General features: G+C 41.7%; 1 protein-coding gene across 16 annotated transcripts in view; it reads right to left on the bottom strand.

Annotated features, from left to right (window-relative positions):
* Positions 1 to 27,460, bottom strand: part of baz2ba (bromodomain adjacent to zinc finger domain, 2Ba) — a 99,132-nt gene that overhangs the window by 35,809 nt on the left and 35,863 nt on the right. For 15 of the 16 annotated variants that reach the window (XM_052062976.1, XM_052062984.1, XM_052062987.1 and 12 more), the window contains exons 3-5: positions 9,486 to 9,665; positions 482 to 673; positions 223 to 384 (exon numbers count right to left, since the gene is read on the bottom strand). In XM_052062976.1, the coding sequence (XP_051918936.1) occupies positions 223 to 384; positions 482 to 673; positions 9,486 to 9,663 (532 nt within the window). In that variant the 5' untranslated portion in view covers positions 9,664 to 9,665. Of the gene's footprint in view, positions 1 to 222; positions 385 to 481; positions 674 to 9,485; positions 9,666 to 23,725; positions 23,745 to 27,460 lie in introns of those variants that run through there. The other variant, XM_052062977.1, reaches the window with a different exon arrangement.

Here is a 27,460-nt window from a genome sequence, read left to right as displayed (position 1 = left end):
AAAGACAGTCTACTCATGTGCACCAGTTGTCCTTGTAGTTGTTGCTGAATTTTCTCAACAGTGGTGACAAAGGGCATACTAGTACAAGAAACCCAAACTGGATATCAAGGGTATGTAAAAAATATTCAAACGGAGCTCGACACTGGAGTGAATTAATTCAGTTTCCACTGTTTCATGAGGGAAAATTCTGCGAAATCCAGTAGATGCGTCGGTGTGGCATACCTTTAGGTGGTTCTTGGCTATTCTTGCTGGGCATTCTAATCTGAACAGGACTGGCGCTATGGTTTGGCTGAATGTGTGGGGTAAAGAATGGAGGGAAACCTATGAAAGAAGGAAGAAAGGCAGCGGCTCCTCGCCCATGGGCTTCAGCAGCTCGCCACCACTCTGTCAAGAGGGGAATCAACGCAGTGTTTGCAATTCAAGTGGCAAAAATCAGTCATTACGTCCCAGTGTTTTTGCACTGTCACCCTCCACGTCTTACCTGACAAGGCTCCGAGCTGGGGGTGGGCAGCCAGAGTAGCTGGCATGCCGAGGGAGCCAAGTCCTCCAAACTCCGGCCTGCTCACTCCAGCAGTGTAGAGGGCCCCAAAGGCTGGGTGGTTCACCAGAGGAAAGGCACTTGACAATGTGGAGCCAATGAAGGGCTGCTCTCCAGCTGCTCCAAACAGACGGCCTGAAACAAATCAACCAAAAGTGAAAGCTTTCAAATGTGGTCATAGTTGTGTACTTTATGAAGAACTCGGGCTGCCAAACTTGTTGGAAACTTTTTCACATGGCTATAGTACAATTATAATACATCAGTATTTAATGTTTTACAAATGCTTGTTTTCTAACATTTATTGAGGTACAATTTGGGTTGAACATATGTCAAATACATTATAATGAGAGTTATTTAAATAAAGTTTCATTTTCCTATACTTGAGCAGTGTTCTTGTTCAAATGTGCGCACTGTTTCAGCGGCTTCCAAGAATATGAAAACAGAAAACCATTTTCTTGTTCTTGAGGGATACTTCTGGCCTACTATGCTACTTTTACTGTCGTGACGGTGGTGCACCTTTTTAGGTGGAACTTGGTGGAAGATTTTCAGAACCAAATAGAGATTTTTTTAAACACTAAGACATATCCACGAGAGAGTGAGTAAACTTCTCAACTCAACTCAACTGTATCTATAGAGCACTTTAAAACAACCACCGCTGTATACAAAGTGCTGTACATGGAGCACATACCATATATACAACTTTAAACAATCAATTCATCATGAAGACAGTAGAAAGCACAAAACAGTACAGCTAGGATCAATTCTGAGTCATCCAGAGTCAAAAGTCAAAGACTACAAATGAGTTTTGAGACGAGTTTTAAAGATGGGCGGCGAGAGGGCTGGACGAATGTTTAGTGGGAGGTCATTCCAAAGAGAGGGACCAGCAATGGAAAAGGCTCGATCCCCTCGAGACTTCGCTTAGTTCTTGGTCCCTCTAATAATGCCTGGTGCCGGGCAGGTGTGTAGGGGCGGAGGAGCTCGGACAGGTAAGGATTTGAAAACAAATAGGATCTTAGAAAGAACTCTAAAATGTATAGGGAGCCAGTGAAGGGATGCCAGAGTAGGAGTTATGTGCTCCCTCTTCCGAGTACCAGTCGAGAGGCGAGCAGCAGCATTCTGGACCAACTGGAGACGTTTCATTGAGGACTGGCTGACTCTAAAGCAAAGTGCATTATAGTAAAGCATTAACTTCATTCTAATATGAGGTCACTTGTTGATGCCTCAGCATGGAAGTCGATATAAATCTGTCATTATCGTCGACTATTGAGGAGAGTACTAATACGAGGTCTAGGTTCCCAAATGTCAGAGCGTGTGGATACAGCTAGATGTGTTCTGCGAGGAGGAAAAAAAAGTGCTCGTATAACCATGTCGATCTTTTTTGGTATTCAATTTCACCACAGAAGAATACTTCATTAAGAACATCTTCACCGACACTTTTTCTGAGCACAATCATTTCCGACAGGGGCGGCTGCCACGTATTACCTCCTCCTGGAGTCAGATGCAATTTAGTGTGAGCATATTTCATGCAAATTCAATTTCTGCTCTAGAAAAGGGGAGAACGCCTGCATGATGCCGCTGCATAAGCAAGTAATATACATGCAGGGAAAGTGATGACTGAAGAAAAGGGAGTGTGTTGTGCAAGGTGCAGATCAATGTCAAACTACAATGCACATGCACACACTACAGAAATGTAAAACATTCGGAGAACTGCATTTTTTTTCTCTCAAACAAACGCACCAAGGGTATTTATAGTGCAGTATAAAGTCCACCCTCTGAATTATGATTTTGAATGTATTATTTTTAACACGTATGACAGCATTGCACAAACATATCTTGGAGATTTATGAAAAGCTCTTTGAGCACTTATTCAATACCCAGCTTGAGGTCCATGTACCGGTACTTCTGAGGCGTTTTGTTCTCACTAGGAAGGCTATTTAGCCGAGAATTTATGCAATGCTAACTTGCAAGCAGTTGTTCTGCTAACATACAGTCTGGTCCATAAATATTTGGACATTGGCACTACAGTATTAGCAGCATTCCAGCTCTCTACAACACCACAATGGGTTTGAAATTAAACTAACAAGAGGGGCTTTAAGTTCAGACTGTGCGCTACAATTTGAGGTTGTCTATGATGAAATTTAAGTGCTTTATTTTGTAATTTAGTATTTACCGTTACACAGGTCATAGGCCCTAATTTAGGTAATTTATGCAACGTTAAACAGTATGTGCTTTCAACTCAGTGTCATGTCATATTAAAAAAATATATTGTAGCTTCTAGACAATTGGTACATATTGTACTTCCAAGTATTCAACAAAATAGTCTGTGTTACAACATTGCTTTAAAGGGGAAGTCAACCCCCACACCATTTTCATTCCAATAAAATGTTCTAAACACGGTTCTTTCTGAATTATGTTGTGCTTGTGGAATAAATCGACTCATTTTTGTCCCTCTCGGTGGAGGTGTCCATTTTGTCAGATGCTGTCGACTGAAAATGACATCACAGTTGCTCAGGGCTCAGTTAATGATCAATCGTGGCTCAGCTTCATTCAGCAGGTAGCGGTGCATAGCACATATTATTGTAAGAAAAAGTTAGACTTGTCCTTTGAACCCTTTGCACTATGAATTCAATAAATTTAACTGGTACATTTTAAATATATATATTTACATTATACAGGTATATAGATAGCCATTTTTGAACGGTTGATATTAATTGCACTTTATTGGGTGTCAAGACAGTGGAACCTCAATTTAAGAATTGAATTGTTTCAATTCTGTTGAAACAATTCAATTTAACATCCAGTCCACTCCAAAGGCAGCTTTCTGGCCACAATTGGCCACAGCGCTGGTGTAATAAACAGAATGGTTCTGTCGCTATTGACATAGTTTCTCAGTAGACCAAAGCAAGCTTGTGGAAGTGTGGCTGCCATGGTGACTGTGGCGAGAATCCCATTAAAGGCAAGCAATGTAAAGCATGGACATTAGCTTAGCAGCGCTGCAGGCGTGTAGCTCAAAAGGCGCGTGTTGCATTGATCCTTTCATATCTACGGCTGTTGTATACTGGAGCCACTTCTCATCATGTAGTACGTTGGCAAATCCCTTGAATGCGCGTTGTTGTTTTTTTTTTCGTCAAGCCTTTATTGAACTGAATCGAAACGGAGGTGAAAAAAGGAAGTTCACAAATCGTGGGTCAAGCAACTAGCTGTACGCCAAATGAAAGAAGAAATTAAGAATTACTGTAACATGCTCTAAATGTGGCTACAATTACAGATTTACAAATATAGACAGTCATAGATTCTCGGTAATACATACTGAGAATAAAAAAGTAATAATGCTTAGGAGTAGAGCCATTATTTATACTGCCGTTACTACCATCACTGGTTCGAGTGCCCGTAAGATTATAAATCATAAGTCATTCAACGAGTGTGCTGAATTGTCCTCGGGAAGACAAAGGGTACCTCGACCTTAAACTGAATATCAAGAGAACTAATGCTCAAACGTTTTTCCACTGTATTTCGTAACAATCAGGGTTGACATATGAATGTGTCGGCCTTTGATTTTGCCTCAAGGCCCTTCTCGAACTCTACGACAGCAAAACCTGCCTGATGAATGTCATTAGAATATGCTGAATATGCAACGCGAGCCTTTCTAGCCGAGGTTATGGTGTGTACAGATGAACGACTGCAATGTGAACCCCGGAAAAGGCCAACATACACAGCATTGACAGTGCCCATCCCTCCACCTCAACACCCCCACACCGACACCAGGCCCGGGCCCTCCCTTCCCAGTCAACACAAAGTGACATCTGCAAATGCCTCCTCATTATTAATGTAGGCTTCCGGATGGCGAATTGGCGAATAATTTAACAAAAAAAAAAATTCAAGTAAGGAACGACAGAGGATTTTTACCTACTCGCTCCCTCTCACTCGCTTCCTCCCTCGCCCTCGTTCTCATTCTGCTTCAATCCTCCTTCCACTCTGACAAACTGCACCGCCCGCTTTTTTCATGTTTGGATGCTGCCGAAGGGGGATTAATTTGTTGTTTGTTGCAGTCAATCAAATTTCCACAGACAGATTTAAGTTAATTGCATCCGTGAGTTGATCCCAGAGGGAGAGCGCTATGAGTGCTTATTCTCCAAGTGATATCCTCATCAATGACACGCGTACACGCACCAGCAAATGATTGTTTTAGTGTATAAATGTTCTTTTGCCCAAGTGTAAGAGGCACATTGAACCTTGAATCAAGGCCTGTTCATACTGCCATGATACCGTATCTCTGATGTTACCTGCGTTCCGTTTGACAGTCTTTCATGTTAGTCTGCCTGAAAGGAGCCTTTTTTCCCCTTCTAATTAAACTTGAGATGTAGGAAGAAAGAAGAGAGTTGACAGAAAACGTTTCAGCCATCATCTAGTATATAGTACAGTGGACGCAAACACAAATCATTTAACAAGCAGCAGTTTATCTTAGTCCATTAATCAATTATCTGAGCTAAAAATAACCATCCATCCATCCATTTTCCGAACCGCTTGATCCTCACTAGGGTCGCGGGGGGTGCTGGAGCCTATCCCAGCCGTCTTCGGGCAGTAGGCGGGGGACACCCTGAATCAGTTGCCAGCCAATTGCAGGGCACACAGAGACAAACAACCATTCGCACTCACACTCACACCTAGGGACAATTTAGAGCGTCCAATCAGCCTGCCATGCATGTTTTTGGAAAGTGGGAGGAAACCGGAGCACCCGGAGAAAACCCACGCAGGCCCGGGGAGAACATGCAAACTCCATAATGTAATATGGAAATAAGTGGAAACACCCTATTATAAAGAACTTAAAACATTTTAAACACATGACAACTATGGACTGCTCATTGACTTTACTGGGGGAGGAACGGGTAGGGGAGGTGACTAAAAAAATAAATTCTGAGAGATTTTCATTAATGTGTCTTTCTTTTCTGATTGTTTGATTTTTGGCATACCAATTCAGGGAAACCTACTGTTAAAAAATAATGACGTTAGATGTCACGTTGTCATTTTAAAGATGAATTCATTTCAAATTTCTTTTGATCATTTTTATGTTTTAACTAGCTCACGCATGCCATCACCAGCAAGTGTTTTCTCATTTGTCTGTCTAATAAAAATAGCAACAACACAAAACGTGGAAACAAGAGCAAATCTTTCTGCTCATGTATGACAAGCGCTTGCGATAACACTCCCTTCAGCACTTTCCCTTTTCTTCAGAGCCATTCTTACTGTTTTGTTTTTTTTTTTTTTTACATGGTGAACAAAAATTAATCGGGTCTGTCAACACGAGAGCTGCTTCTGCATTGCATTCAGCCACTTCTGACATCTGAGATCGGATGAATGTATTGTACAAACCCAATTCCGATTAAATTGGGACATTGTGTTCAAGAAATAAAAACAGAATACAATGATTTGCAAATCATGTTCTTTATCCCCTTAATAGACTCATAATGGCCGTTTTGATTTTTGCTATTCATGGGGCGGCTGGGTAACTATCGCCCACAAATCATGGGGGGTCCATTGTAATAGCATTTCCATTTCAATGGGGAAAGACGATTTTAGATATGTGTTTTGAGTTATGAAGGCAATCAAGCAACAGATTAAACTTGTGAATCAAGGCATTACTGTAGTTATACAATGCAAAATGTATTTTGTACAAAAGAAGTGGTTTGGTTGTAAATAAAGAAATACAAGTGGTTGGGGGGGGGCTTACAGAAAAATCCAGTGGTATCTTGACTTCAAAATGTGATTTCAATAAGTACTTCATGTCATTATTATTTTAAATCAACTTTCACTATTGAAATGAATGAAAATGCCATTTTTGGATACTGATTAATGCGCAGTTTGATGAATACCCCTAAAGAACACATTTTCTATCAACTTTATTTGTTATGATTAATAATTAACGACTTTCCTTTATGAGAAGACATTGTGTTAATGATTCCTCATAATAATTAGGACAGAGGTAAATATCAAATATCAAGAGAGAACATCTTATTTTATTCATCAAAGCTCACTTCAGCTCACATGTTGGTGAGCCCCGACTACAAGACTGTATAAAAAACATATAGCAATCGAGAAAAATAGAAGAATTAAAGTACATTTTCAATATTTTACTTAACTTAAAAACAATGTGCATAATTAAACAGGTTCTGTCCCTCCTACATGACTTTTCCTGAACATAATCTTATTTGGGCATGTCAGCTCATGTTGGTTTATGATTTAATTATTAATGTCTATGGTAATCAGAAAGCATGTTTAGATTGTCCCAATGTTATGAAGACGAGTAATTAAAATTCTGCTCGCAATGCAAGGCGAAACTCAGAAAACTAACTGAGGCACTTATAGGTTAAGATATGGCTGTATTCGGCTTTTAATTAAACTTATATGGCAATGGAAAGCGATGACTTGACAGAAAACCTTTCAGCTTAAATGGACAGCATCTGGTACGGTGTATTAGTTGCACAAAAAGGGATATCGTACAAAAGAAGTGGTTTGCTTGCAAAAAGTTCACAGAGCTCGCTCGCATTTCATTTGATGCTCTGCCCAAAATTGCTTATCTTGAAAATCTGAGCTCACATAATGGCACAGAAGGATCAGAATGATGTATAATGCATGAGGAAGGAAATGTTTTAATGGCATCTTCTCCAGCGCAACAGCAAGACGACAAGGAAAGGCAAAAAAAAATGCGGTGCTTAATTTTACGCTTTCCTTCCTTTATCTTGTAAGAGAAAAATTGGGTTCTGTTCTAAGAAACTGGATGCATGCAAATCTCTGCCCAATGTGATTTGCTATGTGTGCGTCGATAGCAAGAGATTAAGTGAGGTGAGGTGAAAGAGGATGCACAAATCAGTTACCCACAAGGGATATATCAAAAATACATCTTGAAAACATATGCACACTTCTCTAATGACTTAACAAGGTGAGCAAAATAGGGCATGTGGGCTACATGCCGGCATTGTCAACAGTCCGCTTTCTTGCATTCTTTTTGTAGTTTTTGGTTCATTAAACTCCACGATCATTCAATTTTCTGGAGCAGTTATCCTCACTGGGGTTGTGGGTGTGCTGGAGCCGCCTCCCCAGCTACTTCTTCCAGCTTTTCCCCAGGGATCCTGAAGCGTTTTTGGTTGAATCATTTATTTGTAATAAATAAAATGCAACTCTGTACATAAAATCTTCCTTTTGGTTCATTAATTCTAAATTAAATCAACTATAAATATTACAATTTAAAACGGGACAAATTATTTGATGAATTCATCATCAAAATAAATGGTCCTATCCGTCCAATTTGGGCCAAATGTGGCCCTAGAGCACAAAAGTTTGCCCACCCTTGCAGGGCGTACACTGAGTGGATGAAAAATATTAAATCATGCAGGAAGACTATCTCTCTCTCTCTCTCTCTCTCTCTCTCTCTCTCTCTCTCTCACTCTCTCTCACTCACACAGAGTCATAGAGAGATATAAATATGCACATACAGTACATACACATGCACAAACAGTGTCCTGCTGAGCTCGACTGAGGCAGCTGAAACCAGAGAGCTGAAGGTTGTCAGGAGACATGGCCAAGCATGTGTGTGTTTCTCACACAAAAGAAGCCTATAATTGTTTGTGATTCATTAATGCAGCAGCTTTTCAATTGCAACCAAAGCTGTCAGTGGGGGAGGGTGGCGGGGGCGGGAGGAATCCTGTTTGTTGGGAAAGAGGTGTATTCACATACTATTAACTGTATAATTAATACAGCAGGAAACTCATTTTCAGGCTAAAGAGAGGAGATGAGGAAGAGGATTGTGAATGCTATCACGACATGAAGGTGGCCACATTTGTCACTTTTATTGGTTTAGAAGTGATTCTAAAAACTTGGTATGTGAAGGGACCACTGAATCAAACGCACAAACTGTGCAGAATATGTTAGCGGCTCAAACTTTCTGAGAATCCATTACCACGCATTTGTTAAATACAGTTCAGTTGTATTTAACTTCTATGTGCCATCCATCCTTTTTCTGGACCGCTTATCCTCACTGGAGTCCAGGTGAGCTGGGGCCTATGCCATCCGAGGGGTATACACTGGACTACTTCTTGACAGCAGTACGAAAAATAGCTATCCATCAGGTATCTAATCCCCTAATTCTCACGAGGACCGTGTCGCTTGAATGAAAAATATGATTTATGAAAAAAACTAAATCAGTCAACTCCGGCCTCATCTTGTGCCTCTAATTTATAATATAATACAATTTATAATAATAATAACTGGCTCCCCATTCATTTTGGAGTTATTTTCAAGATCCTCCTCTTTGTTTTCAAATCTCTGAATAATCTCGCGTCACCTTACCTCTCTGAGCTCATCCGCCCCTACACACCTGCCCGGCGCCTCAGGTCTGTGGACCAGTCTTTGTTGGAAGTACCAAGAACTAAAGTGAGGCTCAGAGGGTATCGAGCCTTTTCTGTTGCTGGTCCCTCTCTCTGGAATGACCTCCCACTGAACATTCGGCAAGCCTCCTCGCTGCCCATCTTTAAAGCCCTCCTCAAAACTCACTTGTATTCTTTGGCATTCGACTCAGCATGACTTAGATTTTTCTTGATTTTACTGTTTGGTGCTTCCTACCGCCTTTATTACCGATTTGTCTCACTGTTTATTGTGCATGTTAAATTGCTCCATGTACAGCACTTTGTATGCAGCGATGGCTGTTTGAAAGTGCTCTATAAATACTGTTGACTTGACTAATTTGACTTTTTCCAAAACCATTGCGGAGGCAGAAGGTGCGACTTACAAGGTGTCGTTTCGGAATGAAACCTTTGCCTTGTTTATGATGACCACAACGTGATTTTTTTCATTGGTCCTAGGTGGTCTGGTCTGACTATTCGTGATTTGACTTGTTTTATTGGTTACACTGACCAAAGATTGACTCAGGCCAAAAGATAAAAGTGTTGCTCACCGGAGTTGCTCAGGGCAGAACCCAGAGCCGAGGGGCTCGGGGCCAGGCTGCTCTTTGAGTGGGGAGCGGGAGACGACGACGAGGAAGAAGAGGATGATGAGGAAGAGGCCGCAGGGGAGGAGGTGCGCGCAGCAGACAGGGTGGGCGCAGGGGAGGCCAGCCGCTCTCCAGACTCCATATCTGTCAAACACAATCCAATCAGTGGGGTTACAATAGCAAAAACACACACACACGCACACAAACCGTAGCGCGTACACACACACACACACACTTTTCCTTTCACATCTCACTTCCCCTGAACAATATTTCTATTTAGCCATGCTCACTGCCTCTCAGCTTCTATTGATTCTATGCGAGCTTGCAAGGAGAATGTCGGTCTAAGAGCCAATAGCCAACAACAAAGAACATTTTGCTTTTGGGATTCAAGGAATCTGCAGCTGTCCCAAATGCGTCCTCGGCTTTGCCGCTGGTGGAAATTGACATGAGATGTTGAGGGCAAAAAAATATATAGTATATATTCAAAAGCAAAATGGTTTTGGGTTGCCAAATTCTGGGAAGATGGGACTTTATATGGCAGGAATACAGCATGGTTGTAGACAATTAAAAATATAATTACAGTACATACAGTCAAGCAGTCAAGGAAAAGAATATTGTAGACTCAGATTTCACGCACAATCACATTTTATGCAAGCACCGCGGTGCCCATATTGAGCTTTTCGAGTTATGAGCACATGCTTCCGATGTGCTGCCCCTTAAGTGAAGTGGAAAGCTATGTCGGAAACTGCAATTTCTCCAAATCCCCAACAACAGCAAACTTTTTTAAACGTATTAAGTGCCAAGAAAAGTTGAGTGATTATTAATAAGTGCAGGCTACGGTGTTTACTTATGGATTCATGAAACATGAATAGCTGGAGTGATAGAGGCACCGATTTGTTTGAATGACTGATTTGCTGATTTATGTTAACGCCACTCTTATCTGGTCGAATGTTGCTCAGTTATTGTTGTGAATATTTAAAAGACTACACGAAGACTAAACGAGAGTGTTCAGGAAACTCTTATTAACGTACATAAATACACTGTCTTTCATATTAACTCATGGTTCTCTCCTCTTTTAAACTATGAGGGCAAAGCTTTTATGAATAATAAATGTGATATTTATTGGAAGGCAGATTCATTTATTGCTTTGTGCTAACCTAATCCTAACCATGTTACTTTGCACGTTTCTAAACCGTTTTCTCTCTCACACAGGAACATTAGGACCTTTTTCCTTATGATATAGCCTTAGATAGCTCTTATTTTTGGTACACGCAAATTCAAAAATTGGACATTTTATAAAGTTTGTTTTATGTATAGTTCCCCATGCCTTCCCGCCATGATTCTTATTCTATGTACATTACTCCCTGACGCAAAGGGGAGGAAATAAAGTAAAAAAGCAAATAGTTTTAATGGCGTAATATAGTTCCGATGAACAGAATTGGGTGGTGTGTTTTAAACGTGTTTACATTTAGAGAGGACATAAAGGTTCCGTTGGGGCCATTATTTTTTTTATCCCTAAAGTAAACAAAACAACTTTGTGAAAATTACCGACTATCATCTACTTTGTGTCAAGGTTGGGTCATTCAGCACCAAGCTCTCCACAAACATGTGGTGTCATAAACCGGACAGTTCTACACTGGACTGGGGTGCGCCCGGAAGATGGGGCCCCCCCTCTCCGGTTTATGACACTGCATGTTTGTGGAGAGCTTGCTGCTAAATGACCCAACCATGACACTTTCCCCATTGAAATGCTAGTAACTGTTACAGCTACCCAAAAATACAAGATAAAAGTTTTATGAGAATGTATTTTAAAAAAGGTAAAGAATTAAACACTTTTTTGCAAAAAATATGGTCACTTTGCTTTTTTCGCCTTTTTTCTCCGAGCTCACTCATAGGTTTTGAATTACTTCATGTTTTAATTCAGCGGCTTCTGCTCAGCGCTTTCACAGAAAAAAAGTTAATTTGATAAAACATCTGCAGAGTAAAAATCGATTCAAACAGGATATGTGAGCACAAAAAAACACTTTCCCTGCGTTGTGAACAATGTGGAGTGCTTGATGGATGGATGGATGGATGGATGGATGGATGGATCATGTGCAATTCACTGCCACCTAACGGTGGAGTGCCTGAAGCTCAATTGAAAGTCACATTTTTGTAACACAAAAATAAATCAATTAACCAACACCTAGTCGCAACTCAAAAGCCAAAGCACCATTGTACAACAAAATGCATCCTGATAAATGGGCGATAGCGGTAATACGCTGGCCTACTTTAAAAAATCGTCAAGAGCTCTTTTGAGGCCTATGAAGGCGACATCCATGACGCATTAAAACAGTAGCGAGTCACCCAACTAACACACCAAACATTATCGACAGAAACTCTCACAAGAAGTATTTCAGCAGCCAAACAACACTTACATTAGCCAACTTTAATCTGCTTTCGTTTACTAAAACAATGTGCCCACACAGTCACCAACGTGTACAGCCAAACAAATACGAAAGAGCAAAAATCAAACACATCAATGTGCGCGCGCACACGCACGCACACGCACACACACACGCGCGCGCACACACACACAGTCACCTCCCCGGTCTCTCACGTCAACCTGACTCTTTTCCCGTCTTCTCTTTTGCCACATCCCTCTGCCTGACACTAATCCAGCAGTGGAAATCCCCCTCAAAAGCACAGTTTGCAGATTGTGTTTTACAGGCGGGCTTTGTTATTGTGTCATTACATATAAACAGTCTCTTCCTCCATCTCTTTTGCCTTCCCCCTTTTCCGCCACCCCCTCTTACCTCCCTCTCTCTCTCTCTCTCTCTCACTCTCCTCTGCAGAGCCACTGATTAAATCTCTGAGACAAAAGCTGCTATCCTCTGAATATCAAGTATCAGCCTTTCGCCATGAGCAACACTGACAAGAGAGAGGGAGAGAGGGGGTGAGAAAGAGGCACAGATGACAAGGAAACCTGCTGCAGTCCATAGGGAGGAGGCTGCTGTGCCATCCGTCTTGGGCAGCCATTGCTGCATTGGGGGATGGGGGGGGGGGGGGCAAAAAAACGTGGCGGTTGTCTAATTATGAGCAAGGTCAAAGGTCCTGCAAATCTCGCCTCTCGCGCAAGATGACACAATTTGAACTAAAGACACAGACTGACAAAAATAAATCAATGTGGCATACTGGATTGGAGTAGATTTGAGTATGCAAACTAGATCTGATCAGATGTATTGGTAACATTTGGGAGGGCTGTACTCTGTCAACTCTTAGGGAATCATCCCCGTGTCACTAAGCTTTATTAGAAAACCTTTTAAGTGATGTCGCATGGCTAAGAGGTCCCACGGAGGAAAACAGATTTCCCAAAGGACACAGTGCAAAGAAACAGTTCAGAATCTCCAAACAATGTCTTTACAGACTAAAGGTAAATGTTCTGGAATTTGATTTTCGTGGTCATGGTTCCACTCTTTACACTCAACTATGAATAATAAAAATAAATGTCAGGCGTTAATCTCAAAACACCGGGCCAAATGTAAACGTTCTACTATATTTTTCTTGTATTTCCGTTGTTCTCTTTCCGATTTTTGAATGGCAGAGAAGCGGAGTTCTTGCATTTTAAGATTAGCGCCTCTGTCAAGCAGAACAAGGTAAATTTCTTTGTGCTTAAAAGAGACAGATGATTCACTGTAATACATCCGGATCCTCTTGGAACATTTTTTTCCTTTGGTACAAATCTGCTCATAATGTAAAGTACTCGCCGGAAAATGTCTCGCCTGTTCTTTTGAGCCGAGGGACAGCTACATTAGTGTTAGTGCAACTGAAGCTGGCACTCTTGACACACGATGAGAAAAAGTGAGGCTCTGGGTGAAGAAAAAAAACATTCCTTCTTGAAAGAGTGAGGTCTGTGGCAACTCCTGAAGGAAAAGAAAATCAAGGATCATTACAAGTATGATGAAGATGGAGGGGGAACGGTGGCCCTGCATAATTATCATAATGTACATGAAAACAAAAGGCTCGCGCCTCGGAGGACAAGCAAGCTTATGTGGTGTCAGCTGGTACGTGAGGCGCATCATTTCCTACCTTTTGCAGATGGGGAAAGAGGAAACAAGAGATGCTAAAGATGGAGGAGAAAAAATTAACAACAACGAGGTGGGATTTTGTTGTGGAAAAAAGACAGATGATGAAGAAATAAGACCCAAGCAAACCTGCATTTTATCAATATCTACACTGACTGCTTCGCTTGTCAGAATGTGATGATGTGAATAGAATTGATTCCCCTCCCTAACAAACATGAAAAAAAAAGCAATCCCTCTGTTGCAGAGGTGTAAAGCGGCGCTACCCTCCCCCTCATCTGCTCTCATCTCTCAAAGGGCCTCTTTCTAGGGATGAGAGATGGCGAGGGAAAGGACAGAAGGGGAAGAAAAGAATGCGAGGCCAGTTCGTTTTCCTCTGGCGACCGCGAACTGATCACTGACGGCAATTAAATCCAATAACAATAATACCATTGAGCTTGGCTGTGTATCAACAAATAGAACGACTGCAACGCGGATGCAGTGCCAAAGTATTTAAAGATCCAATCCTGACTTCATTATGAGAATTTCAAATGGATTTAGCATCAGAATTAGCTTGATATGATAGGTAATTAACAGCATCCACCGCAGTGGCCAATTCTACGATATCTGTGAGCCGCTAAATCAATTTGACTTGAAGAGCGGCAGCCAATCAACAAGAAGCGCTGCGGGCACAAACGGCAGGTCTTGCAGCAGCAAGGAGAAGGGAAAGAATTTATGTTAATGGCCGGGCTATGATTTATAAGCTGTATGTACCAGTGCGCCACCAGTAGGCCTACAAAAGAGCGCTCCGCTGTCAATGCATGCGGCCAATAGCCGCTGGATCCAACAGCCCTTCAGGAGAGTGTATTGCTACAAACAGAACTGTGGTTTTATGGTTGCAGATAGAAGCCTTTGCATGTCAGCTTCATCTGAAAGATGTGGGCTTGGTCTGGCTAAGTGTATAGAGGAGCAAGAGGGATGGATTGCCCTGTGCCCTCGCATCGCACATTTCTTTTTCAGCGCTCTAAGCAGTGTCCTGCATCAAGTACCTGGATAGAGATACTGAAATGATACCACGGCTAAAAGCTAAAACATCAGTAAAAGCAGTGTAATGATAGATGACAACACATGAAACTTCATGTTTCTTGTGTTTCAAGTTAATATTGGGCAGTGGAGAACATTCAATTAAAATACTTTGTACGTGAATAAATGATAGCATCATCTAATTACTCTCAGATACGAATATATGCACGAATTAAGCTATAAGGCTTATGTTTTATTCTCTGTTCTTTGTCCTTCACAGGTGCTTCAGGTGGCGACCCTTCATACTTGTCATACTGTTATTGTGTGATGCTATGCCCAACCGCGCAGAAGTACATGAACTGAAATGACGTGACAGCGAATAATTTTTGACGGCTACCTATCACAGTGCTTTTCGAGTACAGATACACCATGCAACCCGAGTTGTAAGGGTGTCTTGCATGCATGCAGCAATTGAACAAAAAACAATCCCTCCCTACTCGCGATGTGTCTCAGTCCTTCCCCATTCCTTCCTTACCCTTACAGCAATCACTCACTCACACACACACACACACACACACGCACAAACACACACACACACACACACACACACACACACGCACAAACACACACACACACACACACACACACACAAATAGAGTAACAGATGGCTGATACTAACTGCGATAATCCGCCAACAGAGTCATCAGCATGGATCAGTGGTAATCAGAGTGTGGACACAATGTCTCTTCTCCGGCCGTAATGGAAGGAGCGCTTGGGAGGGAAATGCATTATTCCGTGTGATGCCCTGACCCCATTCAAAGACACACGGTGGTGGCTTCCAGCTCGCTTTCTTTATGTACTTTGCTGCAGCTGACAAAATGGCATCATGACTGCATCTGCTGCACAACCTCTCCTTACAAACCAAAAAGCTCTGGAGACTGATGGTAATAAACCACCCTACACAGAAAGAAAGAAATGTTCAGTGACTCTGATTACGAGAATCGCATCAATAACAGTGGAGCAACATCTATGCTAAATTCCAACCTGCATTATAGTAAACCTCCATTCAATAAATATGATTTGGGTCAACATTTTTATGTTTCAATTCATTATATTTAATTCTCGTTTTTCATGGGTCTGTTTTACAGTAACCTTCAGTTGGGAGCGACAAACACCTTAACACATGCACGCTTTGCTCTCATTTGGATAACCGTTAGTGCACGCGTCCATATGGATGTTTGCTCTGCACAGTCTCGTTGTCAATCAACCTTAACTGACAAAGATCATCTTGTTTATGGCAGTGGAGTGCACGAGGAAGCTCGCCTTTTTTCTCCTCCCCCTCCCAGCATGTACACACATGACAGCCACAGTGTGAGGGTATGTGCGCTATTGTACAACATCCTGGTTTGCTTCTTGCTACATCTTTTCAACTGCCATATGATTAACTTCTATTTCTGACTCGCAAGCCCACCCGAATATTTTTTGGGAACAGATTTAATGGTGTTGTTTTGGCCACTCATTCACAATATTTATGAGACAAGCTTAGTGTTACAAATGGGTCACATAAGACAAACTAAAATGTTAAGTTTTTATAAATGGGCGTCAAAGAATGGCCGCATCCAGCCCTTTGAAAAATGCACCTTTTCAAAAAGGGCAGAAGATGAAGCTATTTTGAAAAGAGAAGTTCCCCGACGACGTGGAGGAGGAAGCTGTTGTCCATGCTATGATGTCATAAACAAGGCGAGACTAGAAACCCATTGAATCATTTGAACAAAGAGCACCCAAGTGGAAAGCAAGAAAAAAAGTGAGCAGCCTGCAAACATAAACATTAGCAGTTTAGGCACTAATAACAAGCCGGCAGCCACCGGATGAAAGCAGCAACCAATCATGTCCCATTTACAGGTAGCAATGATGCGAACACCATATGTATGATCATAATTACATGTTATTATAAAGCGTATTTATTATTCCTAACTGGTCCATTTCTTAATAGTTCGCCGTGTATTATATTTCATTCTACATTTGTTGTTCAGTACAATAACACCGTTTGAAAGGAATTAACATAAAACATGGAATTTCTCTATGATTATCATTATTTTCAGTACCAGTGCTTTAAAACTGGCAATTTGTCTCAACCGGTCGGTGACACAAAAAAGTTTGGGGGCCACTGCTCTAGGATAAATGAGGTTCAAAAATCATCAATCAATTGTAATCAACAATCAATTTTAAAGTATGTTTATCACCAAACCACAGGCGAAAAAGACCAGGCAGCGAGTACAAATAAACTGCAGACCCCAGTGCAGCCTGTATAGGTGTCAACAACTAGTCACTGAGGCCCCTCCCTGAGTCCTACTCCTGCCCAGTGACAGATGGCAGTGCGGGGCACATTGGGGATGGGCACCATTGCTCACCACGCCTCAGCTTGCCACGGCTGCGTTGTTGGTCACAGGTCTTATTACAGTCACACCACTGTCCGCCTGTCTGCCTGTCTGCCTCCATGTAACAGTGGAGCTTACCGCACGAGAGCTGCTTACTTCCTGGCCAGGGCGAAAAGGTAATGATATGATCCAGATCCAGCGTGCAAGTAAGCGAATGGGACGGATGTTCCCAGCTGAGGAATTCACAGGTCCCCCGTAGTAAGGCATGCATCCATTTCACTGTAAGGGGCTTTAAATAAAGTATAAGAACCAGGAGCATGCCACATTTTTTAAATAACAAGAAATTGCCTCTTGCCAAATGGCTTTATTTGCCTTTTCCAGCGCACTATGGTTGCCAAAGGCTGGAATCAACAACCCTACTCAACATCCGACTGCCGGCTTCCCGGTGACAATAATGAGATTTTGGGACATGGTGATGACTCGCTGGAGAGGCATAAGATAGGCTTGTCACATTGCGTTTGATGTCAAAACCTATGTGTGACAGAATAGTGTTACTCAGCTCCAACAGATATAGCACCACTCCCATTTCCTGTCCATAAATAGATGAGAATGAGCCAGAAGTGAATGTGTACTGTATCCGCGCGTGCCTGTGTGTATGCATTTATGCGCACAAACACACCCATAATGCACCATTTTAAATATCATGCAGTCAGCTCAATAACAAATTCCCATCTCTTACGCTCATGCACATCTGCATCCAGCCAGGGCTAATTATTCTCCCCATGGTAACAGAGCAGGGTGTTCACATCAACAAAACAGCAATCTGCAGCAGACAATCATCCCTGATGAATCTGATCTTCTCCCTCTGCTAGCTCCTCGCTCATCTGACAGCCTCAACGCTCATTACACCTAGACAAAATGAACGTGATCCGCTCGCCACATTTGTCTGCCGAACTTCGGAATGACAGAAGCTCAGAACATCACCATCCTGATGACGAACAGAAAGGCACGCACACAAACACAAACATTCACGTTCTATTTTTTTTTCATTTCTTTGAAGCTGACATAAATTCACCTGAAATTTATTGTCCCATACATTACTTACATTGCATAACTGTAATTAAATACAAGACGGAGGTCTCAATTTACTGACGGTTTGCACGAGCAAAAACAGGCACAATCTTGAGCGCGCAAACAATCAAAATAGTCCTCACTGATGATGTAATATTGGGTGTCGCACACACAATGTGATTTATTAAGCCTGAAATCAAACAAATAACAGATTTTGCATCTAAAAACTGAAAATGACACCACTGTATGCAATCATGACTGCGGTAACTGTGGCAATTAGAGGCTTGGACAAAATGAGAAGCAATGGAGAGAATGAACATTCTTAGCTCGTTTAAACATCTAAGGGCTGACTTGGAGCCAGTCGCAAGAAGGAGTCATGACAGATCACCTCTGACCAAACTTCCTTCAACTCTACATTTCCATGCATCTGGTTCATTTCAACGTGCAGTGAAAATTGGTGCAGACCTCTACCAGAGCCAAATTATCAAGTGTCTTGGCACAAGTTTTTAACATCATGTTAAACAGGATGGGCAGATACATTCATTTCCAGTGAAATCGGGATGAATCCGAGTTAATAAAACATGAATTTTCAACAGTTTTATGCTGGCTTCCCCAAAATTATCAGAGCTGTAGCCTGCACTGCACTCATGTTGTGCTCAAAATAAAAACTGCAATGCTTGTATAGTTTGAATTTATGCCCAGCATGCCTTTGGGATATTTTGTTTGTGTAAATAGCTATTAATAATTATAGGTTTGTTGTTGTCCGTTTACCATTTCCCAATGCAGTAGTGTTTGTTATTTCCACTCACCTACCGAGTTTTTTTAAATGAATTTTCATTGACTCTTGAAGATTTCATTTTGCACTGTATGTTTGTTATGCACGGTGACTATGTTTTATGATTCACTTCCCCGTGCAATCAGTCAGTCTGCCACCTACTGGCAGCGTTGCACCATAAATTTGATAAGTGAAATACTTTTGCCCACCAAATCTAGCTGTCTTTCACGTATTAAATTGAGATTGGGTCAGAGGACTTGATATGTATCACGTTTTCAAACTGTACCGCACTGCAACAGACACATTTTTTTGCAGATTCAGCACAGAAGAACTGTGGCATGTATGCTGTGAGAACTGGACTTAAATGCTAAGCTTTGCCAAGGTTCTAACTGAACAAGCAACTGTGGTAGTCTTCAAGTTTGGCATTACACTTGAGCGGAGGACAGCTTCAGAGGATCCGAACTAATCAAATATAGTTGAAGCAAGAGCTTGATGTTCATTCTTGGGGAGCACATTGATCCTAAAAGCTATGACTTCAGTTGGGAATATTCTGATCCTCAGTTGTGAGCATATTGTCCTCAACGTGTATCTTAATGGTGCTTGGAAATGAGCAACACTAACTGTTTATGATGATCGGTCAATAAATTACTCTTACTTGAAACTCACACATAGCAAATACTATAACCGATTAATGTATTTTTTCTCCAGTTTAACCTCTGGGGTTTTCTTTGATGATTCCCAACTTCAATGTGCCACTCCAACATGTGGCAAAACATTTCGTAGGTGAGAAGAAACGCTAGGCAAATGGTACTGTTAATTACCACGTACATTGAATAGCTATTTGCACGCTTTGCACTTGCTTCATCCAGCTCCCAGAAAATGAATCACAGTATTAGAGGGCCAAAGTGATGATTTGCTGAAATTGCACCCTTGGGCTTTAAACATTGTGCTTTGATACAAATTATACAACTGGCCTCACGCAGAGATCAGTTGCAGGAAATATGAATTTTCAGTATTTAACAATACATTTTGCCACTGCACAAACAACAATTTGTAATCAATTAGTTCTCATTGCTTCATTACTGTGGGAAATATGTGCGCACACATATGTTTTCAACCGCAATCAGCAGTGGTTGCTGTTAAATTTGAATTTGCTCTACTTTTGTTTTGGACTGAAGTAGGTGACCTGAAACTCTTTTGTTCTCTTCGATAATATTATTGTAAAACCGTTTAGAACAAGAAACTCATTTGAATAGTGTGTGATTTATGTCAGTCTTTTACCTAAGTGTTTAATGTACAAAAGGACTCAAAATTATCATGCAAACATCATGCAAAAAGAAAAAAAAAGATACAAAGTGTTCAGTGAAAATGATTATAGTTTTATCTTTAACTTAATGAGTGGTGTTTAAGAACAGATTATGCTGCAGAGTTCAAACTGAAGCAGGAGTATTGCGCCAAAAAACAAAATGACGTACTCCTCTGGCCCAGGGATAATGACGAGAGCCACTGAGGGAAAAAAAAATGAGCACAGTACTCCACATACGCACATACGCATAATGCAACAAGTGACAAAAACAGAACAATTGAAGGAGCCAAAGGACTGGTGAACCTTTCCTTGATTATTTGTTCCAGCCACTTGGGCCAATTGCACTTGGATTCATTCAGTAAACATGAAACTTTGCTTGTAATAACAAAACAAAAAAATGCAGGTATGGCAACAGCGCACGACTAAAGAAATACATTGTTATTCCTGACTACCAGCAATTTGTCATTTACTGCTCCTGAATCATATCATGCTGAAGAATGTCATTTTCTGCTCCTGTATTTCCTTCCTCACTGGCCAAGCTCTCTGGAGCAAATTGAGTCCATTACGTTTCGAACAATGGATGTTCCTGTGTGTCACAACAAATGTGTTATTATGTGTAAGTCTCAGTTGAAACATGTAATAGTAAATAGTACATGTTTGCAAGTACATGTACAGGAACATGTATGATTTCCTCTTAGTGCCTATGAAGTTGGTGAATTTTCTATAGTTTGAAGCAGAAGTTTCGCCACTCATTTGTTGTCATTGTGGTGGATTTGGAAATTCACACTGAAGCTCAAATACGCGTGTGTGTGTGTGTGTGTGTGTGTGTGCACGCGTGTGTGTGTGCACGCGTGTGTGTGTGCACGCGTGTGTGTGTGTGTGGGGGCAGGGTGTGATCCATTAATTTCCAAACACAGCCAAAAATACAAACTAATCAACAGTTTGCGGTTCAACTGTTCCAATTTGTACTGTTTCGACACTCCCTTTTTTGGTGCACTCTGATTAACCAAATGGCACATTTGAACAATGCTGTTTCAACGGTCAGGGTGAAGCAGTGTGTGCACTAACAATTAAGGAACAGTGTTTGGGGTGCAAATCTGAGCTGCACCTCCAGAGCAAGGGTTTTTTAGTTTTTTTTGCTGCTTCAACATGCATTTTTTTCCACTGGTATGACATATAGTCCAAAAAATATGTAACAATTTTTTCACTCCCTAACACACACACACACACACACACACACACACATACGCGCGCACACACGCACACCCTTGAGTTGAACTATGTTCATATTACAAGAAACCATTAGCTGATGACAGAGTTAAGTCAGCTGCTTGATTCAACTGAAAGGAAATACAGCCTCTCCTATTTTGACAGTTGAATCATTTAACTCGTTCTCTCCCAGCCATTTTCACTGACACAAACCTCTAAACCCCAGCCGCGTTACTGGATTTTGACTGACTTGCAAGGCCCACAGATTATTGTGTTCTATGGCGTTGTTAAGACACAGCGCACAAAAAGAAAGAGATGCTTCTTTCAGCTGAAAATATTAAAAACATTTTCTGTCATTTTCTGTTCTATCGCAATCAGCAATAGAAAATAGCAAAATTGCATCGGATTTCTTTTTGAGGAAAAAAAATTAGACAAGGACCTTTTTGTTCAAGTATGGAACCACTATTTTTTGCTTTTGTGACATCTCAAACATCTAAATAAGACTTTCGTTCTGTGAGGATGATGAAGCTGCTATAAGCTTGGATTGTACAATACGTGTATGAAAGTTGTTTCTTTTGGGGGGAAACAAAGAGGTGCACTTCTGTATGAATTTTACCCACAAGAAATGCTTTAAAATAATGACTACTGTCAATGTGATGCTCACAGAATTTTTTAAACCCTTCCAATATATATAAGACTTTGATTAAAGACTTTGTTAGCTAGTACTTACTAAATAGCAAACGACAATTATTGAGAATACGAAGCGAAAAGGCTTCTTCCATCTGCTGTGTTCATTATATATAGCTACAGCCCATTTACACCTTTGTCCCTCTATAGCTCTCCTCCGCTCATTCCCCTTTTTACCTTTTGACCGTCTGATGTTTTTGTTAAGACCGTCATTAATAATACCGCCCACGGATGTGAAATGAGTTTGTGAAAGGATCCTGGCTTTCTGTTCGACACAACAAATTAAGGTCAACAATGAGGAAACATAAGGCATAAGAAAGACATAAGGCAGCAAAGAGAAACGAGTTTCCAGTGCGCACACAATCTGGTGATCAAATGAAGCATTAAACTCATGTCAATAAATATAGACCAATTCAGAATATTTGCAAACAACAGGCAGCGGGACACTTATGGGCATCACCAAAAGAATCATTCAATGCAAGGCTCATTTAGAAATTATACTCGTAAACTAGCCTTTAGGCTACATCGATCATGACCATGGTTACAGGATTTCAGTTGTTGCTTTCTCCTGCCTACTGCCCGAAGACAGCTGGGATAGGCTCCAGCACGTTCCGCGACCCTTGTGAGGATAAATGGATCAGAAGTTGGATGGATACACGACAGCTCATTTGTTTTCTGTCGTTTTGCTCCGCTGCAGAAACTGCCGTGTGAACGCAAGTGGGGCTGCACCGATGCTGTGCCGGTGCTGACACGCTCAGCGGCTTTGTACGTGTGAACGCTCCACACTATTTGCTCGTCTCTGAGCCCTTCCCTGATGACGAAGCTTCCTCTCTAAGGAAGAGCCCGGACACCCTGCGGAGAAAAATCATTTCTGCTGCTTATATCTGGCCTCTCGTTCTTTCGGTCACAACCACAGCTCGTGACTATAAGTGAGGGTAGGAACGTAGATCGACCGGTAACTCGAGAGCTTCGCCTTTGGGCTCAGCTCCTTCTTCACCACGACAGACTGATACAGCATCAAAGTCCGCATCACAGCAGACGCTCCGGAGATCCGCCCATAGATCTTCAGCTTCATCCCACCTTCACTCATGAACAAGACCCGAAGACACTGAAACTCCTCAACTTGGGATAAGATGTCATCCTCGACAGGTCTTCCTCGAGAGGGCACTCCACCCTTATCCGAGTGAGGACCATTGTTTCCGATTTGGATGTGCTGATATTCACCCCAATCGCTTCATCGGCTGCGAACTGCTCAAGTGAAAAGTTGGAGATCTCGGGTTGAAGAAGCCAACAGCACCACATCATCTGCAAAAAGCAGAGATGCATTACTGAGGGACACCAAATTGGAACCCCTCAGTGCCTTGGCTGCACCTAGAAATTGTGTCCATAAAGGTTATGAACAGAATCGGTGACAAAGCCTTGCCGCAGTCCAACCCTCACAGGAAACAAATGCAACTTACCGGCAATGCAAACCAAATTCTGATATCGATGATATCGGGACCAAACAGCCCATATCAGGAGGTTCGACACCTCATAGCCCCAAAGCAACCCCGAACACCTACTCCAAGTCAACAAAGCACAAGTAGACTGATTGGGCGAACTCGCCATGTAGTCTTGAGGTCCACGGCCGGGACGTAAACCACACTGCTTCTCCTGAATCTGAGACTCAACTTTCCAATGAATCCTCCTCTCCTGCACCCCTGAATAAACCTTACCGGGATGTTGTTGTCCTTGTCCGGATGGATACTTGGCACCGTTTCATAAACCGTGAGCACCAAGCACGATCATCTTGAATTCTCTTGCGGCTGCTCGATTCCCATGGTCTTCGGCGTAACTGATAGCTTGCAGTTTAAAACCTGCTTCGTAAGCGTGTCTCTTCACAGGTGCCATTTTCGGGACGTTGTTTTGCACAATGCACGTAGTAGATATTATATACACCTACTGGGGGCGTGCCTTTAGTGTCCTCTTACCCACCCACCCTTCCCACTTTAACGTCCACATGGTGTCCTCAGTTATGTCCGCCTTTCCTCGATATACGTAGCGTGTCGGCTCAGTCAGTCAAGCGGGCCCCTCATCGAAGTCACACAATAATAGCATTCACAGATTTTGGAATGTGGTGCATACATAAGGCAACCTGCTTTATTAGGCCCACCCTTGATTTCATAAATTTACCATTTTCTCGGTTGCTCAAAAAATATCTAAGAGTTTGTTTACTAGATATATTATCGGAGAGTGTGTGGCATTTTGCAACATGAGAATGTGTGATGTCATTGTGAATTACAACTATTATATTGCCTACTAAGGGATAAATAGTACTTAATGTTAAAAAGACTGCTGTTATATTGACAGAGATGGGGAGAGGAGGATCAGCGGGCAGTCAGCCACTCTGTTCCGCTTCACTGCAACATGCGCACACACACGCACACACACACACGCGCACTGCAAATGCAAAGACAAGCAAACCTATGTACAAATGTACACTTTCTACAAGCACAGAGAGAAAGAGAGAGAGACAGAAACAGAGAGACACAAGGAGGACACACATGGTGCAGCAGGTGAGGTGCCAGCACATCAGAGCGCTGCCATTTTTCAGTGTCTTGCTCAGGGAGAGGCGCTCTGACATTTTATGAAGCACTCTGCAGAAATCAGCAGCTTGTAATGGCGGCTGGACTGTCACTCCTCTCTTCGCACACACACGATTTATCTCCCTCTCCCATGCTGATTTTCATATTATCTCCCGCGATTAACCTAACGTAATCACTTTTACCAAATTGGCTTTTAATTGCAAGGAGGAATATTTTATCAGTCGTTGTTGAAATTTTTAAAGTACTGTATTAGTGCTCCTACATTTTTTTGCTCAAGTTAAGCAAAGTGGTTAAAAAATGCTACCAAACACACAGGTGAAAAGACTCAATAATAGAAGGTCCGAAAATTGGCGAGTTTATGGAAGTGATGCTTAGTGTCACTTTGGCGCAGTTTATCACTGGGGATACATCCAAGGCCCACTCACGAAATGTGAAAATCTTGTCATCTCTTGTAGCGCAGCGATTCTCAGTGTCGTTTCTAGTACTACAAGTAGTCCACAGGCTCCCTCTAGTGGTCCGCCAAATAGTAACTGCCCAGACCTGGGGTGTCAATCAAATCTTTTTCACAGCCCTTATCATAGTTAGGGTTTCCTACGGAGGGCCATTATGATTGAAATTCAGTGTGAATTCAAATAAATTTGACTTTGTGTTCAAACTGTGCATAATGATAACAAGACTAATAATGTAAAATATAGTTTGAGGAATATTAATAAGTGTCTCTTTTTGACACTTATGCCGACTATGCTCCTGTATTTTACTGTTGGTCATTATTATGTGTGGGGTTTTTTTAGGGAGTTAGGTTTAAGTACTTTGGCACACAACTTTAAACCATCTCTGTAGAGAGACCTTATAAAAATATTTTAGGTAGTTGTAACCTCTCCTAAACACTTGAAACAGATACAAACCATTTAAAACACTTATCTTAACTTTTCAATAAATGGGAGGTCTATTGCCCTCTCTATCAATATGGCACTTTCGAACCCCTTTTATGACTATTACAGGGTCACGGGGGTGGGTGCTGGTGCCTAGCCCAGCTGATGTCAGGCGAAAGGCACACGACACCCTGAAGTGGTCGACAGCAGGGCAGACAGCAATGAACAACTATTAACACCCAGGTCCACACCGTCATTGGGTGGTAACCGATCCCACGCTGTCCGCACAAAAGCCAGGCGAGTGTACCACAACACCATCAGCGATTCTAAGAAGGCTATTGTGTATTACAATGCAATATACACAATAGTGTATGAGGTTCTTTTGTTTTGTTTGGGACTTGTTAGCAGCTGCATTGATTGGCTCAATCAAACAAGTTGCCTCTTTTGAAGTGGAAGAATAGACTCTCTCCTTGAGTCCTTTTGAGTTTGTTTCTGCCTTTTTCTGTTCTTTTGTAATCAGCAGTACAAAAACGGTAGGTTGCACAAAAGGCAGCGTTTTTTTTGCAGTGGACTCACAACCTGTGCTGATCTCGTATCTAAAATTTTTGAATTTACGTTAGAGCAGCATCAGAAGCTCCTCCCACCCATCCCTGATGGAAAATCAAAATTGAGAACTATATTTGTCAATGGCAGCGAATGATTTGTGACAAGAGGCAATTGTTTGTCCTCCTCAGCTGAGCAGAGAGGGAAGCGGTGAGCAGTTAAAAAAAGAGGAGGATAACAGAGGGCAACTGCACTAACTCCAGCATATTCACAAATACCTTTGGTTATGTCTATTCATGTGCATTGTCCTAAAAAAGAATAAATAACCTAATAAACAACTTAATAAATAAACAAACCACATGGTGCCAGCGGATACTATTTAGCCAACAAGGTCAACATACGTTGGCTGCCGGTATGTTATAGCTCACCAGTGATGGGACACTGACTGCTGAAGAATTAAAACAAGAGAATGTCACTTTTTTTGCTGATATAGCTGCCTCTTAGCGAGGTCGTCATTGTCAATGAGAATTAATTCTAAACTGATCTACCTGGTCAAATAAAGGTTCGATGGTTGGTTGGGTAGATGGATAAAATAATGTGTTTAGACAAGTGTGGCCGCACAGAACATATTGTAAGGAAAATGTTTGACTTGAGTCCTCTTTAATATATTGCCGAAGTAAAAGACGGGGACTCAGCAGATCACCAAAATCAGGTGAGTCGGACATTGATGCAAAAATGTGTGATCAGGAAATCCCTAGTTATAATATAGTCTGCGATCGGGGAGCGTGCACTGCCTCACAGAATGTACCATCTGAGTGATGTAAGACACCACTCGCTGCAATATGACCGGTTGGCATATGTGTGTCACAGAATGACAGATTGTTTTTTCTCAATAAAACGAAGAGAGATGTGGATGTTGGTGGTGAAGGAGAGCCAGCTAAAGGTGCCAAATAGACTTAACTGATGATGAAAACCACAGGGAAACATCGGCCAAGCAGCAGGTGGTGAAAAAAAAAACTGCAGAAAAAAACAACAGAATTTAAAGTCCAATGTTATGGCAAGCCTGCACTCTAATTGTGTGGAAGACCGAATCTGAATCAGTGTTGCGGGACCAGACTTAAATTGATTACAGGCAGGATGTGAACTTGTTGGGTTTCCCAAGTGAAGCAGGAGGCAGGCGCCTCTCAATTGAACAAAATAATGTTCACATAACAAAGCCTTTTCTTCTTTAGGCTTCTTTTAAAATTATGTAAACTAATTCACCTGTTTTGTGACAAACTTCTTGTTCCTGCTAAATATTTTGCAAAAATCATCTCGTGAGGCCTACATATTGGGAAGCAAAAATATTTAGCAAAAATCATCTTGTGAGTCCTACGTAATAGGAAACAACGGTATGCCAATTAAGACAACTATAGATCTGCACAAATGATCATGCTGTAACTGACCACAG

This window comes from Hippocampus zosterae, chromosome 4 (genome assembly GCF_025434085.1).
Source record: "Hippocampus zosterae strain Florida chromosome 4, ASM2543408v3, whole genome shotgun sequence".
Lineage (NCBI taxonomy): Eukaryota > Metazoa > Chordata > Actinopteri > Syngnathiformes > Syngnathidae > Hippocampus > Hippocampus zosterae.
This window is presented reverse-complemented; position numbering and strand designations above follow the sequence as displayed.